Consider the following 18,457-nt stretch of genomic DNA (forward strand, 5'->3'; position numbering starts at 1 on the left):
GGGTTATTTATGTCTCTATATCTATTTAAAATTACTGGAAGATTGTGCTGTAATGCTTGGAACTTATAGTCAGTGCGAAAATGGGGAACAAACCAAGTGTCTGTGTTGCGAGTAATAACTGTGTGATCGTTCTGTTTCAATAGCGCAGTGCCTTCTATCATAGACCTAAAGGATGACGACAGATGAAATGAAAGCAATATTCGGAATTCATACATACTTTGAATTTTTAACACAATGAATGTTTCAAAAGCTTGCCGTGTGTGGCTTAGGTAATCAAGATTGGCAATGTGACGTACAGCTTTCTTTTGCAGAAGGTAAATTTTTTCTAGGTTGGCCTTAGTTGTTGTCAACCAGACTAATGAGCAATAGCTTATTTGCGAGACAAATAATGCATTATATATTTGTAGCTTTATTCTACCAGGAAGGAACGCGCGGCAACGAGCAATTGCACCTGTTACGAACGAGAGGTTTTTTATTATCTTCTCAACATGCGAATCCCATGTAAGGTGTGAAGAAAAAGTTACACCTAGTATGGTGTGTTCGTGAACAATTTCAATTTCTTCACCACCACAAGTGATCTTTTTTTCTAGACGAAAATTTTTGTTTCTTGCACAAAATAACATAACTTTTGTTTTTGCAGGATTAATTTTTAGTAGATTAATATCAGACCATTCATGAAGCCGATTAAGAAGTTGATTGCACTTGGTGACTAGTTCATTCACATCAGGACCAGAGACCAAAATCGTGCAGTCATCAGCGTAAATAATGAATTTTAAACCTTGGTCAATGTTCACAATACTGTTTATGTAGACATCAAATAGCAGAGGGCCTAGTACACTTCCCTGAGGTACGCCTCTGATTATAGGTAGTAGAGATGATTGGTGGTTTCGAATACATACACACTGTTGCCTGTCAGCTAAGTAAGATTTTATTAAAGATAAAGGGTTGCCACGAATCCCATAGACTGAGAGCTTGTGAGTTAGGATACTATGATCAAGGGAATCAAAAGCCTTACTAAAGTCTATGAAGAGGCCAAGGGTTATTATTTTCATTTGTATATTATGCAGCACGTGTTCCTTTGACCCCAATAAAGCTAGCTCAGTTGAACGTCCTTTTCTGAAGCCTAATTGTGCATCAGAAATGAGATGATTCTTCTCAAAGAATCGGTTAAAACGATAGTGCAATATCCTTTCGAAACCTTTAGCAAACGTAGGTATTATTGATATTGGACGATACTGGCTTCAGTGTCTCCGAGGATTATTCTCCAAACACCCGTCTCTCGCGGAAACGCCTCTATGACTATGGTAAACATGAAGGGCTCAATTTTAAATTACGCCATGAGAAGTTGATATCCGGAAGTAAGACTTATGTATTTGACCGCACCACTAATCATGTAGTTGAACACAAACCCTAGCAACCACTTCAACAGAAACACACTGCGAAGCAGATTTACCTTTCCCCATTATCATTCTTATTCACTAACATCCGTAGTGTGATCCCAAAACGCGATGCTTTATGTAACCTCGTTGAATCATGTTCTGCTAACGTAATTCTGTTAACCGAAACTTCGCTTACCTCTGCTGTTTGCGACACTGAGATATTACCCTCCCTTCCAAATTTTGATATATTTCGAGCAGATCGTAGCGAAATGAGGGGTGGGGGGGTTCTCATTGGCACTGATCGCTCATTACGTTGCTCACGTGTGACAATTTCAAGCAAATTGGAAATGGTTTGGCTCTGCTGTAGTGCATGTTATCAACGTGTTCTCATTGGTATATGCTATCGCCCCCCCCCCCCCCCCCAAACCATGATCCTTTATTTAATTCCTTGTTTCATGATGCTCTAAACACGCTAACGACCCTTTATACCAATACTCCAATATTATTGTTTGGCGACTTCAACTTTCCATCTATCACCTGGTCTGATCTTGCTTCCACGCTTTCAAAATCTAACCCTGAGTGTGAATTTGTTCACACCTGCCTCACGTTTGGATTAGATCAAATAATCGACCGTCCAACTCGTTTAACAGATCATTCTGCTAATATTCTGGACCTTGTGCTGACACCACAACCTAATAGCTTCTCACCCATCACTTACATTGAAGGGCTCAGCGGCCACATGGCCATTCATGCTACATTTTCTTGCGATTTGCCGAACGCGAAAAAGATCAAGAAAACGCTTACCCTCTATAATAAAGGTAACTACGTTGGCTTTAACCGCACAACAACAGGTAACAATGCACAACAAACTGCAGTGCAATGAGGCTAATGAGTACGTGTGGTTTGATTTGCTGTTTTTGTAAAAACTTGTATTTCATGCTTTGTGCGCCTGCGCGTGCTTGTTGAAGCCTTTATAAGCACCAGTATTTCCTAATAAAATTTCAGTTGATAGTCAGCGCTTGTTTGCGTGTTTCTTCCCCTGACTTCGTTTTTCGGGCTGTACATAATGTTGACCAAATAAAAGCTGTATAACGGGTACAGCAGCATTACCACCTCACGAAAATCTTTTGCTTTTTTAGGGCCTTAATTCTTGCTTCTAAAGCCAATATTTTTTTAGTTACCTGTTCAGGAATACATAGTGTATCTACTGTAGGTTGCAGGTTTGCAAGTGTTTCTATGTTGTTCAGAAAAGTAAATTAAACGACTTTTTAAAACTTAATATTTCGCCAATTTGCTTAAAGTAAGACTATAAGAGTATTTCACGAGCACTGAATTTTGCGAAGTTCATGTGGCAGGACGCTGATGCTCCCCTCTTCCTCAGTGCGTGAAAGCATCGTGACGCTACAAGGCTGGTAATGGCTCGTGCGATATGGTGCCATATTCTTGGGGAACCCGCAAGGGTAAGAACTCAGCAGTAGGCACAGAGAAAGGACTGCGAAGGTTATTATTCCTTGAAGTGGACACTTCTTTGAGTGAGTCTAAGGACTGGCCAAGCTTTGAAGGCTCAGCCAAGTTCTAAATATCCCTCGGTGTTCATACCCGCCTTGGAAACACGCCGAATGCACAGCCTTATTCCCGAAAAAAAAAACAATCAAAACCTGTGACGGATTTTGTGCTCGTCGGGAGGCTTCAGGGGTAAGAAGAATACTTTTTCGATGCGTCCATTTCACCACCCAATAATGTGAAGAGAAAAGAGCCATTGCTAGAATAGACGGCGCATCATTTTCGGGAAGAGAACCCCCGCGCTGAGATTGAACCCTTCACTTGTAGCAGCAGATAGCAACATTGGGCAGATCTCTCAAGAACGTTTCTCCTGCACTAAATGTCGACATTGTGCTGCAGCATGTTGGCAGCAGTGTCCAACTGGCGAAAAACGAGAGTATTACTTTTTTCATAAAAATTCCATTCCTAAATGAATAGGTCAGTGAGGTACGAGTATGTATGATACAAATGTCACTAAAGAGAAACACAAAACATACAAACAAAAAAACGTCATCGTTAGTGTCGGTATCTGTATTCTACTGCCAATTTTCTTCGTGATTCAGCCGCTGGTGATTAAATTGTGAGTTCCACGAAATGAAATTTTCCTGTGGCCGACTACGTTATTCGCCGTCTGATGCTCTGTGAATGAACTAGATGCCAAAGTTCAAGGCAATATGTATTTATAGGTGCTTCGGCAACAGCAGCTCAAGAACTAACGTGGACTGCTCCTGAGCACGATTATGGATGATAGAATACTGGCTGGAATAGCCGTATCCCTTCCATTGCCAGTGCATGTTAACGTTACTAAGGTGATGAGAGGAAACCCAGAGCCCTGTAATAGGCCACTGTTGCTCGGAAAATGTGTTGTTCAGTGGGAAGACATGGTCTTGGATCTTTTGTAAACGAAAAACTTGTGCTGTTGTTGGAGTTGACTCGATTCATCATTACAGCCACTGGGAATCGCCGGAAGCCTCCAAAAAGCCATTCTTGCTTACGTGCGGTAACTCCACAGCGAAGGCTAGTTCTTGGTAACACTGTACGTAGAAGTGAACCAGGCAATGGTGCTGCACTCGAGCTCGTCTCGGCACCAAAAGCCGGAATCCACGAGACTTAGCTGCGGATTGAAACACGACTGTCCAGCAATTTTCTAGTCGAATGTTATCCAATATTTGCCGGCCCTGCGGTGCTTCACCTGGCTTTCGATGGTGTGAAAAATGCCTAGTAAAGTGCAGGTGCGCCCAACGGTAAAGACGGATTGGTAGCTGCCCAGGTGACTGCACTCAAATATATGAACTATTGAATGGCTTCAATATATTTTCTAGCAACCTACATGAAGGTCACAGTGCTGAGGACGATTGTGTGCACCAGAAGGGATGTTTCACAGGCGATATTAGGAGCCGTGCGCGAATGGTTCGCAGGTTTCACAGATATCCCTTACAAAAAAGTTTTAGACAGTCTATAGAGTGTCTATAGACCTCTTTCTGTAAAGTCTATAGGCTGTCTACAGACAAAAGTCTATAGGCAATACAAATGCCATAGACAGTCTATAGACAATCTATAGATTTGTGGCCGTACACTTTTAGTAGACTTTTCTATAGACAGCCTGTAGGCCATGAATAGACAAAAAGCAATATCTATAGGAAGTCAATAGAGTGAATAAGAAGTCTATAGACTGTCTATAGACCATTCGATGGAATGGTCTATATTTCATCGTTCCATCAGTGATGGAAGGATGTGCTTTCAGATGTACTTCAATCAGCTGGTGGTTACTAGCGTGTTGTCAATGTGAATTTTTTCGTCAGAGTAAGTCCACTTCAACCTGTTCGTAAGGCAAAGCTGCCTGCTCCAATGGTCGAGAGTCGCTAGTAGTGCGAGGACAAATAGAAATGAATAAAAAAAAAGTTTCCTTGGTGTGTACACGGGAACGGCAGCTCGTCTCAGGATGTTCCAGCGGATTTCTTCATCGCACACCCTCTCGCGAACTGGCGTCCTTGGTTGAATTCGTATTCTTTTTTTGGTTTTCTTATCATGCCATTCAAGCAAAAATTTTTTCTCTCGAACGTCTTGGCGTTCTTTTTTAATGCACATAGTGCAAAAATAGCAGCTGGAAACGAAGCGCTGTCAAGAAGGTGAATTTCACACAACGATGATATATTTGATGGTTCTGGTTTTACCTTCTTACGCGCTCTAAGCGCTGACCTAAACGCGTATTAACTTCAGCCTCCTGACTCCCCGGAGTGTTCAAGGCTGCTTAGCCATTTTGCCGTAAGACACGACCAGAAACCGGTTTTAAAGATAGGCCCTGTGACTGCGCCCCTGGGAGAGTTTAGCGGCCGTTTTAGGCCATGCTGGGCGACATGTGAATACAGGGGCTATGGCGCCATACGTTGTCTCTTTAAGCTACCATTGCGGCAACGCCCCTAAATGTGTATGCTCCGGTAAAAACAGTAATCGAAGTTCTTTCACCGTTTTGTTGTTTTCAGTGAAAATGTACATGTGTTGGTACGTCACTGACTGTCGAAATGAACCCGATAACAAAGGGTCCATGTAAAAGAAGGGTATGAAGGAATGCAAAACAGCAGTGGCTTGAAAATATTTTCTATTCTTTTTTTTCAACAGATCGACATGCGGTCTACCATCTACACGCATAAATTTCGCAGGCTACCGAGACACAATCCATAATATTCTTTGCCAGAATATCCAAATCACTGACTTTGTCGCGTAGACGTTTCACCAGTTTCGAAACCTAGAGTTGCATATATATAATATATATATATATATATATATATATATATATATATATATTGCATCTCGCGATGAACTGGCTATCGCAAAAGAAGTGCTGCCGGGGAAGACTCCGCGCTGAAGAAACTCACCGTCGAGGTGTTGCAGGTTAGCGATGTTCTTTACACTGTAGCCGGGTCCCGCCAGAAAGGTTAGCTTCGCTGGCCTGTTCGAAGCAAAGTACATTTTTTTTTTTTGCGGTGACCCTCCAACAAGGCCGATCTGATATATTTGGTGAAGAAACATTTCTCACTTGGACCTAATGTCTATAAAAAAGGCTCCCCGAAACCATTCCTTCAGATCTCATCGCTATATAGTTATGAATGGTACGACAAAACAGCGCTGAGGGACGGGACGAAAGAAGAAGAGACAGACACATGCGCTGATCTTCTCTCGTCTCTTCTTCCGTCCAGTCCATCAGCGCTGTTTTGTCGTGCCATTCAACATGAACCAACCAGCCAGACTCATCTTTCTCCTATATAGTTTTCCCCTCGAATAAAAGGTTCACGAAGGGTCTAAAGGTGGCCTAGTTTAGATGATTTAACATTGATAGTTTTAAACATTGCTTCGTAACGAACTTATCCACGTGTAAAATGGTTATCTGAACCATGCAACAAATTCTTGCTTCTGAGCCTGCGCAAAAACTGTTATATGAACAAAACTAAGCTTCATTGTGCTCATGGTGATATGCAAAATTTCATTGTGAGCAGATATATAAGTATACAAACCTGTAATTAGTATAATATTAGTGCATACTATTTACAGGAGCTCAGCTCCCACACGGTGCTCACTTTGCTTGTTTTATCGGCGCTGAGCGATGTACTCCTAGCCATTTCTTTTTCGATGCCGCATTCCCTAAGACGGATATCCATAACCGCAATAAGCCAACAACAAATGGGGAAACTTACACACTTGCGTTGCCATAGATGAATGTTATAGATGTGGAGTCATTTATCACAGGTTCATGTTGAGTGCCATGGACGCACTTTGCAGTGCCTCCGAAGTATGGGTCATATTCATGGTTTCTGTATAGCAGGTAGAATTCGGCTTTCGCAGGGAAGCACTGAAAGGAAAAAAATAAGCACGCAGTTCCTAATAAAACGTCGCAATAATTTTCATCAAATCCGAGTATGAAAACGCGTCACAATGTCGGGGAAGTAGCCCGCCAGTACGTGTCACCGTTGTATTCGCAGCAGAAGCTGGATTAAGCGCTTCATTCTCGACAACCCCCAAGAGAAAAGTATACAACATCTGTAACTTACCGGTACTCACCTGTGGGGCAGAATCGTGGAGGCTAGCGAAAAGAGTAGACATAGCGCCAGGTTGAATCATGATGCAACCATAGGGCCGTACTTTGCTCGCACTAACGTATTTCGCTTTTGTTTTTTTCATGACGCGATAGAGCTCTGTAATAAATTGCCTACTCATGTTTTACAAAGTGCCAGTAAAACAGCATTCCAGAAAAGTGTTGATCGATACTTTAATGAACGCTAACATGTCGCCCCCGTGCGTTGCGTCCTATTACTTTGTATGTGCTTTTTCGCTTTCTGTGTCATTTGTTCTAGCTCAGCAGATTTCTGAGATGTTTGTATAATTGTAACTCAAAATGTTTGTTACTGGGTTCTGTCATTTGAAATTTTAGATGTGATATTGATTTTATATGTATTGTTGATTCCCACCCTGTCATGACCCTCAGTGAGGGTTAACAGTATGAATAAATAAATAAATAAATAAATAAATAAATAAATAAATAAATAAATAAATAAATAAATAAATAAATAAATAAATAAATAAATAAATAAATAAATAAATAAATAAATAAATAAATAAATAAATAAATAAATAAATAAACTTAAGCTGAGTACAATGCAGGGAGAATTATAGGAAAATTATATGTGCAACGTAAAAAGATGGGAAGGGAGCAGAGTGGGCGGGTTAATGACATCCTAGGCGGAATCAAGAACTGAACTGGGCGTGGGCAGGGCAAGACCACGTCTGACCACTGCCTGCCAGTTTATCACTGCAGACTTCATAATCCCATCCGCCAACCTAACTTACTTCCTGCCGGCAACAACTACGCTTGCATTTTATTGAAATCCAGTCCATTGCTATTAATTACTCGGTTATTTTACCTTCGCGCTACATGCCCTTCGCAAGCTCATTTGTTCTTTATATTTCAACACGGATTTTTAACTCACGTTCATTCATCAACATTTTCCGCTCTCTTCTTGTCTCTTTATTTTACTCTTATAATGTTACTTTCCAAGGGTTGATTTTCAGTCCTCAACCTCAATTCAGTCCTCAGCCGCCAATTTTCCGGCGCATTGTGAATGCTGGCCAGATGCAACGTGCATGTATTCTCCTCAGCAGTAGCATACATTAGCTGGTGTGTAAGTGAAAATGGACAGATGTGTTCGATTCATTGAACTAAGCAGGGGTGGTTTGATTTTATTACAAGTAAATCACAAGCAAGGGATCTAATGCCTGCGAAAACCAAGGATCTTAGGCATATGTTGGAAGAAATGCAACATGAGTGTCGTGCATTATGAAGTAATGCGGTAATTGTCCCTGGAGTCTCATTCAGGACAAAAATAAAGACAGCTGGAGACTACATGCTCATTTACTAAGTCACAGCTATACTCAAACAAGTTCTCTCCTTCAAGCAAAAACCTCACCTGTAGTGTGTCTTGGTGGCCTCCGAGTTCAGGCTTGTTTTCTACAAAGTCCTGACTTGCGCGAAGCCCGGAAGGTAGCAGGAGCGCTACAAGCGAAAATGCCACGAGGTACATTTTTTTTTTCCAATCCAGTTGACGTGTTAAACGTTCTGGCAAGTACTGCTTCTTTTAGGATTGGCTCCAGGGGGTATTTATACAGGTTCGCGTTGTTGCTTTTTCTGTATGATCAAAGCATGCTGCAATAAAAACGGATGCGGAATGTTGCCGCATCGATTGTCTTATCGGTAGTGCACCGAAACAGTTTTAATGGGGATACTCGTTTCAGCATCCGCCCTCCGGCACCACTATCTGAGCACGCGTGAAAGCTCGTATAGTGGCTCCAGCGGCTTCTATACGCTAATCATCGGACGGAGCTGCTTCCTTCCTTCTGAAACAACTCAAACACATGCAAATCCCTTGACCCACTTTTCCACTGCGGTGTCAAGCACACTGGAAGTTGCACGAAAGCCTGCGAGGCCATGCAATCAAAACTTAGCCACGGGCGAACACTCAGCCTGTGCACGCGAATATGCAGTAACTTGATTCGTGTTCACAACAAGAGTGACATACTGGTGAAATCAGAGTGAGGAAACTTTATTGTGTCATAAATTGGTTGAGTGTGAAGAACACAAATGAAGGGAGTGTGGAAAAAAAATCTAGGAAAAGTTGTTAGTTGCACATTCATTAATTGATTCCTAAACGTCCACAAACCGCACTTTTTAAAATACGAGTCGACTACGACTAGTGTTGCTGTGCTACTGAATCGAGCCCGAATGTAATAGTTATCGATCGCAATCGAATTTCATTGAAATACGTTTGTGAATTTTGGCTGCTTATGGGAATGTCACATGTTCGAATATGTGCAAGTATGCCGAGGAAATAAACTCAATTGGATTCATAAGAAGTGACTAAATTATAATGTAAATACACCGACCATTTAGCATTCTAGGCAATGTGGCACTAGCCATCGCTGTAATTAAAAGGGGATGCAATAGTATTATCACGTGGTGGTGGCGGCAGTCCGGTAGCCCGGAAAACAAGGAAAAGGGCTTTCAAAAAAGAAAAAAACTGTTGAATGGTCTCATCTACACCTGCAGAGAACTGAATGGCTCGGCAGCGGCGATAGCTGCATGCTTGGTCGGCGGTCGTCAAACAGAATGCCCGACGCTCTCGACCATACCCAATTTAAAGCTGGTGATGAACTTTGAAAATACAGTGTGCAAAGTAACCACAACAGTTTCGAACAATGTAGAATGTGTTCCGAAAACTAAACGTGCTGACAGATTCGCCTGTCATCTCCTCGGAACCGGAAGAAATTACCAAAGAATATTGGCTGTGGCTTAGCTAAGGTTAAGCCTAGATATCTCTAAGCGAAAAGCTGCGGCGATGCTCGTGGTTTAGCTTAAGGTCATGGGCGTCCGGAGGGGGGGGCAAGGGGGGGCGGCTGCACCCCCCTGGAAAATCACTCACTCGAACCGTGAGTGATGGCCGCACGCCAGGGGCGGTGGTGCGCTCAGCCAAAAGGGTAAAAGCAGCCCCGCTTCCACGCTTTGGGTCACATCTGCGAAATGCCGCGTCCGGGCGCGCGTCGTTCCGCCGTTTTCAAACCACGCCATCGTTAGCTCCACTAAAGGGCGACCTGTTGCACACATGCAGCGGCACCGGCGAGCACGTGTTTCGAGCCGTCTTGAGATGGGTGTCTGTTTCTTTGATCTCTAGAGAGATAGCGACACGGAGGCAGACAGTGCACAGGGCATCTTGTTTTCGCCTTTTTCGCTCGCTATAATCAGGATACATTAGTACGCCGGCCTCCGATGAATTCTTCAGGAGGGAAGGACAAATCAGCTGTGTCCACCCCGCTTTGTCGGGCTGCTCAGGGGCAAGCGGGCGATGAGTTGGCGCCGCCGCCGCTCGCTGTCTCCTCCGATCCACGGGAGAGCGCAGTTCGGTAGAAGCGCCGCTTTCAGAATCTTCGGCAAAGGGGATTAGCTGCTTTTGTTCACGGCGACGCAGTCTCCAGAGGCGCCCCCACACCAGCGTTCCTTGCGTCTTCTCCGAAAACCAGCGCCTTTGGTCAACGCAGCCCGACGGCGCCTGCCTGGCTCGCTTGTCACTAGCTCTGGCTGGGCCTCAAATCACAACAGCGCCCATGTACTGTGCGATGTCAGTGCATGGTAAAGAGACCCAGGTGGTCGACATTATCCGGAACTCTGTACTACTCCGTCCCTCATAGCCTGAGTCGTTTCGGGGCTCTGAACCCCATAAAAGCACAAAAACAAATTTTCCGACCGGAGTGGCGAGTGTCCCTTCCCCTCGGAAGTCGCGCGGCGTTCCTTTCACCCCCCCAGTGCGCATTCGGAAATCTTGCACGTGTGCGCGCCTCTTAGTTTGTGCTTCGGTGTTTTTAGTGGCCGGTTGTCAACGAAAGTGAGAACAACGAAGACAGCGGACGAGAAAACGACGAGCGGCGAGCAGTGTGTGTGCGGTTGCTCGACTGTGCGGACGCGCGAGCAAGACGGAGCGAGGTGTATGAAGCTGCGAGCGTGCATTTATCTTGTAAATAAGTTTTCGTTGTATATGTAGTCATCTCTTGTTTTCAACGTACGCGTTCAACTGTTTTTCCAATCAATGTGTATGATGAGTGTGCACCGAGAGCGTGTAATGAAGCACAGAAATGAATTTATCACCCTTGTAATTACGCAATTCGCCCAGAAAAATCCGAGGCGCCTACAGTTGCTGTTCAAGGAAGACTGACTGAGTGACTGTAGTTGCGTGTTTGTGACCATATTGTGCTGTGTGCTGGTCATCAATCCGGGTGAGTCGAGAACCCGTATGCAGCAAGACTGAGCACTCTTCTCCACGAAGTGACAGTATCTTTTTGCATTTTTATTAATTTTAATTGTTTCTTAGTTGATAAACTGCAATGTATCTCTCCTAGCCACGCTTTAATTTGCTGTTTGTAATTTTTCTTTCATGTGTGTATTTCACTTATTTTTTATTTATATATAAATAAATAAATTTACTCCGCAAAAAGTGCCTTTTGCTACGAACATACCCCCCCCCCCCCCCCCCTCCGGCTCCAACAACCAATGGGGCCCCCCCCTGCAAAAAATTCTGTGGACGCCCTTGCTTAAGGTTATACTTACGGTTACACTTAGGGTATTGCTTTCTGGCTTTTCAGAAACGTATTGCCTTAGCTATACAAAGTTTGTACGGAGGCGGAGGAGGAGTTGCGCGTGTAGTGAATACGGTGCTGTCTTAAAAGGTTTCTTTAGAGACATGTACTGTGGTGTCCATTCCTTTCGGGTGTACACCAAGATATGAGAGACAGACATTTGCTTTCCTTAAAAGGAATTTTCGTTTCATTTCATTTTCCTTAAGGGCCTTACGGCGCGGTTCGGGTATCCACCGAGTTATGAGAGAGACAGGCGTCGTTTCCTTTCCTTAAAACCAATTTTCTTTTCATTTTCCTTCCCTTACGGCGCGGTTCGGATGTCCACCGAGTATGAGTGTTTCCTGGCGCACTGCTTGTCTTTCATTTATTTTTTATTTGTGTTTTTTTTCTGTCATCTTTTTTATTTTTATTTGTGTCAGCGGCGGCGGCGGAAACGGATGGCCACCTGCGCCTTGCGTGACGCTACTCAGTTTCGCGCATGCGCAGAAGTGGCAAATCTGGGCTCCGGCTCACGCAAAGCGCGGTGTTGACTAGCCTATTGAAGCTTTTCGCTTCAAAAAAGGCTCTCACTCGTAACCTGGCACATTCAAACTACCCCGAACAATATCAACCGCATTAAAGTGAATCTGCCCGTAGTATATGGACAGGGACTTCGCTTTTCAGCTCAAAAAGGAAAAGTCGCCATTGATCGCCTCCGCACAGTCCCAAAACGCGACTCACAGCCTTAAACCTTCCGCCCCCTACTTCCCCGCTCTGCCGCGCCTTTCGCATCGCCGCTTTCCTTCTTTCGATCTCCCCCCCATGCATACTTAAAGACGCTAGGTATTGCCCCCAGTCAACCTTGACGACGGAGCCGAGCCGGCTCCGAAACGTTGGGTTTTAAAGGTTTTAGTTGGAGATGTGTCAGAGTTTATAAGTATGGGTTTCGCCTATGTGTGATCGATCGAGAGTGAGGTAGTGACATTCGTGTCAGAAACGAAATAATATAACAACGCGCCGTTGGCACTGCGCATGAACAAATAAACATTACAAAGGTTTACTTCACCGATCACGGGAGCACACCGTGTGGTGTTTCTGTGGCCCTGTTTGACAGCTGGTGATAGTATTACAGGCCCAAGTTCGCTCAGGAGCCCTGGAGCGAGACAGACCGCCTTAAGCACACACACCTCATGCACTCTAAGAACAAAAGGAGTGCGGGGAACTCCTTTCGATGGAGTATACGCTTGTCCCATATTTCACTCCTTTATCCAGAGTCGCCGCACTCCTGCTAGGCGCACTCCCTCTGCAGGAGTAGAAACACTCCTTTATTACGAATGGCTGGAAAAAAAAAAAAGCTGCGCCGGAGGGAGGATTCGAACCGGGAGACTCTGCATTGCGAGCCGAGTGCGCTACCTCTCGCCTATACTTGGGACGAGCGGTAATGCTTTTCAGTAGTTATATATGCTAGCATTTTGAGTTCAGCGGCAGTTTCGTGCGTATATGTCGCGAGTTCTGTTCTCTAAATTGGTAGATCGCTGGCTGGTTAGAGTTGGCACAGCTCAGTAAATGATGAAACAGTAAAGGCAACATCTGAACGCCACAACGCCATGGTAAATCTTTACTCGACAGCAATTTCATGGTGCACAGTACGTTGACTCGCCCTTCGCGAACGAGTTATAACTGGTGTCCTGATGCACTATTATTCGTATTAAAATGATGTGTAGCTTCCCTAGAGCACTCGTCCATCATTCATACCGTTGTAGGAATGCCATATAAAGTGTTTAGACTAATGTTTCGCCGTCGACCGCGAAGGTTTACGGGATCTGACAGTAGTGTTTTCCTTTAACAGAAGCGTAGCTCGTTTCTGCGAACCGCTTTTTCTTGGAGGTTGTTGTGCTGAAATAGATGTTGCAAAATGTGAATGGCGGTTCCGAAGGGCATAAAATATATTCACACAGCAATAAACTAATGTTTAGGATAAATTGCGACAGTTACCATGACAGTCTCTTCGTAAACGCATTCTACGGAAGTGCATGACTTCGCTGAATGGTATAGACTATTCAGATCCCCGCGGCGGTCGCATTTCGATGAATGCGAAACTCCAAAGCCTCATGCACTGCGCGATGTTAGTGCACTTCGCTTTGGGATGTCGCGATGTCAGTGCAGTTGCTTTGGGACGTAAAATCCATTGAAATCAAATCAAATATGCTGTATGAATGCAACGCAATAATCTCCAAAGTGTACACTGCACGTATCGGTTATGTGCAAGGTCTGGCTCTGTGGGCGGAGCACAGCGCACTTTCTTGTTTGGTTGTTTTTGCTTATCACTAGTTTGCATGAGATGCGAGTCACAGGTCACTTTATATATGGCTCCGCTGCAGTACAAAAGCAAAGAAAATAAACAACCTCCAACTCCCTCAGGCCCTAGAGGGAGTGCGCTCGCAGTTTTACTCTTTACCGAAGGAGTCGTTTCACTCCTTAGGCAGTTTGGGCGGAGTAAACTGCTGCTAGAGAGAGTACAGTAGCCGGTATACTCTATCATAGAGAGTATCAGTTCTTAGAGTGTGTATACTATCTTGACATTCGTTCGGTGGACGACACAAACAAATTAAAAGAAAAATGCTCTGCCGCGTATGTTTACAGGTCTAGAACTTATCAAGGGCACGAGCGAAGGCTACATGGAAGAAGGGAACGGCCTACCAAGAGGAAACACGAACCGCTCTTTTCTTAAACGGAATCTCCAACACGCTCCTGCTCCCTGGCGCAAATTTGCCTTCACGACTTTGATCCATCCTAAAAAAGAGTATGAATCACCCATCTCGGATCCCGTCCAAACCCCTCTGAGAAATAACATTGAAGGTTTGCGAAACCGTGTGGCATTTTTGATCCAATCTGACTACTCAAGTCACACTACTGTAACAGCTTTAAAATAAGCACGTGCTGCTACCGCAAACTTTCACGACTTTCACTTTTGAATAAACTAGAGGCCCGTGTACTGTGCGATATCAGTGCACGTTAAAGAACCCCAGTTGATCCAAATTTCCGGAGCCCTTCACTACGGCGTCCCTCATAGCTTGAGTTAGCTTTGGGACGTTAAACCGCCATAAACCAAACCAAACATTCTCATAAGCTTTATCATCACTTATCGCTTCATGATGAAGTCTATCAGAAACGCGCCGCCAATTTTCCACCCTTGATCATCCTTGCAAAGTTAAGCGCACCACATGCACACGTGCATTTTCGCAAAGTCGTTCATTCCACGTACGATCATCGAATGAAACTGTTTGCCATGAAATATCGCTACAGGTTCTTTCGCGACTAAATTTCAAGAACTTATCCGCTATTTAATTAATATCAAGGTAAACCCACAGTCCTAATGGTGCCATTCTTTCTTTCATTCTTTTTTTCTCTGATGTCAAGGTGCGCCAGCCGTGGTGATTCATTAAGTGCACTGAAATGATTTTGCTATGTATTGTTCATTTTTGGTGGCTTGCCTCTATTCATGTTGTATTTTCTCGTGATAATGCTTGTACAGTAATTTGAAATTTCTTTTTAAACTTGAGTAGAATGTTTTGCGCTTATTTTATTTTGTTGTTCTCGTTTCTTCTTGTGTGTTGTTTGAGTGTTAGGTTGTGACTACTGTTACTGCCCACTTAGATGCCAAAGCCGATCTAAATCATATGATCTGGAACTGCCCGCAGTCCCTACCCGCGAGTCGCTTCATTACCGACTCTGATCATTGGGAGGCTCTATTGCTCAGCCCCGACCGGGGGACACAGATCAAGCTCCTCCAGCTGGCTGAAGACGCCGCCGCTGCCCAAGGGATAGCGGCCGCCGTTTAAGCGGGGGGCGACTTCGGGTCGCTCCTCTATATCCGCTGGAAATAAAGTTCCACCACCACCACCACCACAAGATTCTTCTGCACCCTCATTTTAAGGACTATGGTAGCTTTGCAGTCGTTATAGATATCTTGCAGTATTTTCACACAAGATTCCTCTGCACTTATTTCTCAATGCCTCCATGGCTGCTGAGGTTTCGACTGAGTCGAATGCTTTCTCATAATCAATGAACGCTATACAATATAGGGGTTGGTTATATTCTGCGCATTTCTCCATCCACTGATTGATACTGCGAATATGCTCTAGAGTCGAGCATCCTTTACGAAAACCTGTCTGATCTTTTGGTTGATTGAAGTCGAATCTTATCCTGATTCTATTTGCGATTAAGTTAGTAAATACCTTGTAGGCAACAGACAGTAATATGTCAGGTGCGTGTACCAGGGAGTGGATGCGTTTCTGCGTTGCAAGGCCCCAGTGAATCCCGTTTCAGTTCGGAGAACTGTTTCATTCTTGAAGGAATACGTTTGCTTTTGGCGGGCAAGGAAGGGCGTTGCCTAGCGCCACCCTCACGTCTATATGTCACTATAGATAGGGAAGGTATCCTTTCGGCCTTTGGTGCAGCGACGAAAGTCGCCTTGGAAAAAATCAAAGCTAACGCCATGAAGGTGCGGACATAACGTAACGTTGACGTATTAGAGACTTTAAACAGAGGGCGCCAGCGGCCAGTGGAGCGCAATGGACGAGAGGGAACACTACAGCGCATGCGCAGAATGCTCAGGCGGCTGGCGGGTTTACGGAGCTGCGCGCTCGCCGGCTCGTCTGGTCATCCCATTGGAGAGCGCCCAGCGATCGTGCGTGCAAGAATGTCTTCGGCTTGACTTGACCATCACAGCGCCAAACGTTTTTTTTCTAACACAACATTCTTACTATTAGATTATAAGGACCACTAATGTAAACGAATATACTACCAACAACAATAATGTCTTTAATTAGTGATTGTAGTATAATAAAAGCAAGCGTGATTCATATTCCTCTCAGCGTAACTCCGCTTCTCACCAGTGGGTGGGGCAGCATAGCGCTCCGCTCTAAAGCTCTGCTCTACTACACTCATTCGGGCATTTTAGGCGCTGCGCTAAAACTCCTTATTCCCGCTATGTTCCGCTGGCGCTCCTCTTGAGGGCTCCCAGCTGAGCGGAACATAAATCCGCTCAGTTAAAGGTCTCTATTAATAGAAGTTTTGAGTAATAGTATAGGTTATAGTTATTTTTTAGCGCTAAGACCTCTGGCCAGAGTATCTCTTCCACGTATTAGTATCTGAGAAGGACAAGTGGCGAAAGACACTAGCGGTTAGAATCTGTCCTCGTGTATCTTTCCTTTCGTCGAGGTCAAATGTCGTGCGGTTCCTTTTTGATTTCAAATAACAAACACAGATGCATGTTTCTGTATCCGCGAAGATCTTTCCCCAGAATTTGTGAAATCGGAAAGAAAAACTTTTGGCGAGTGCGAAAGAAGAACGCGATAAGAAAGAAAAGGTAACCTTAGCCGTCGACAACTTGTTCATCAAAGGCCACGCATGCGTATGGGACTATGGGAGCAAGTCATGAGTGGCTCTGAAAATAAATGATTAAAAGAACGACCAAATGCCCTCGAAAAAAAAACAGAAGTAAGCAGGTGACTCACTCGACCAGGAGCATGGTCAAGGAATTGACATTCATCAAAATACTTGCTAGAAGTATTGTAAGCAAAGAGGATTCCCTCGAGAATATTTGTTTCAACACGAACCAGCTATAGTTTAGGTTACGAAAACCTGGCTCTTCCAAGATATCACCAAGAATGAAATTGTTCCGCGAAACTGCGAAATCGTCCGAAAAGATCTGCTTCCCGTGGTTGTGGCGTGGCTCTTATAATAACGCAGTCCATTTGCCGCGCTTCCTGCAGTAACAGGCGGGGAAGCTGTTTCTTTGCAGAATCATTTGCAACAATACTAATACTGCATGCCATCGACAGCTTCTACAGAAACCCTCCCCTCTGGTCGGGAACGCTTATCTGCCGTTCAAGATTTCCTCCAGCGGTATTGCTGTTACTCTTGCAGCATTCTCATGGGCGATTTTTTCCAACCAGGTATCTATTGGACCACTGAGCATCACTCTTATCTTATCTCAGGCATGGTTATTCCTTTGATAATTAACGTTAAACTTCAACAAATTATTCTGGAACCTTCACGCGTAGAAAGTTCAGCAAAAACCATACTTGATTCTAATCAGTGATAATTTACCCGTTCATCGTGTTGTAATTCATGTCATCGAGGGGACCTCCGATCATAGAATATCACCTCATGAATTACCTCTTTAGTGTGCCATCACATGGCACTGCCCAACCACTACCATAAACAACTTTGCAAAGGCATACGACGCAGGAATCCTAACTCATCTCGCTTGTAAATTTGACAGCCTTGCAGAAAGGGCATTAGACAGATCTATAGATATAGACAATATTTGGCTTGGTTTTAAAGACACGGCACATTACTGAATGAATAAACGCGTTCCGCTAAAGATCAGACGTGTCATTAAAGATAATTCTTGGATCACAAGAGAGGTTATTCGCTCGCAGTGATAAGTAAATAGGGTCTATGCAGAGCTATCAAGTGCAAAGCTGAAAGTGCGTTGGTAGGCAACGCCGTTAAAAAGCTCAAGCAGGCTACGAAAAAAGCCAACGACCACTATTTATATGTAACTTCCCAACGTTTTTGAAAACTAATCCACACAGAATTGGGAACCATTTTCGTAACCATAAAACGGCGCCGTCCGGGCTGTCTCTAGAAGTTAAGGCTAATTATGCTAATATGTAGGACAATTTTGTCTTTTCACTTTTCACTAAAGAATGGGGTATCAGTCCCGGCTCCAGAATTTTGTCACCTCCAAGCTCTAAGAATTACTGGCGACGGCATCTTTAATATTCTCCTCAAACTAGACTCGAAAAAAAAAAGCAAACGACCCTAAAATATTCCGAATGAGTTTTTAAAGAGATATGCGAAATAACACATCA

General features: G+C 44.1%; 1 protein-coding gene across 1 annotated transcript in view; it reads right to left on the reverse strand.

Annotated features, from left to right (window-relative positions):
* LOC149345596 (uncharacterized) overlaps window positions 1-8,494 on the reverse strand; it is a 35,769-nt gene extending 27,275 nt beyond the window's left edge. Inside the window, exons 1-3 of the mRNA XM_089541159.1 lie at window positions 8,381-8,494; window positions 6,614-6,768; window positions 5,798-5,871 (exon numbers count right to left, since the gene is read on the reverse strand). Coding sequence (XP_089397285.1) covers window positions 5,798-5,871; window positions 6,614-6,768; window positions 8,381-8,494 — 343 coding nt within the window. The remainder of the gene's footprint in view (window positions 1-5,797; window positions 5,872-6,613; window positions 6,769-8,380) is intronic.
* Window positions 8,495-18,457: the final 9,963 nt, after the last annotated feature.

Source organism: Amblyomma mixtum, chromosome 4 (genome assembly GCF_055824585.1).
Source record: "Amblyomma mixtum isolate Tamu chromosome 4, ASM5582458v1, whole genome shotgun sequence".
Taxonomy (NCBI): Eukaryota; Metazoa; Arthropoda; class Arachnida; order Ixodida; family Ixodidae; genus Amblyomma; species Amblyomma mixtum.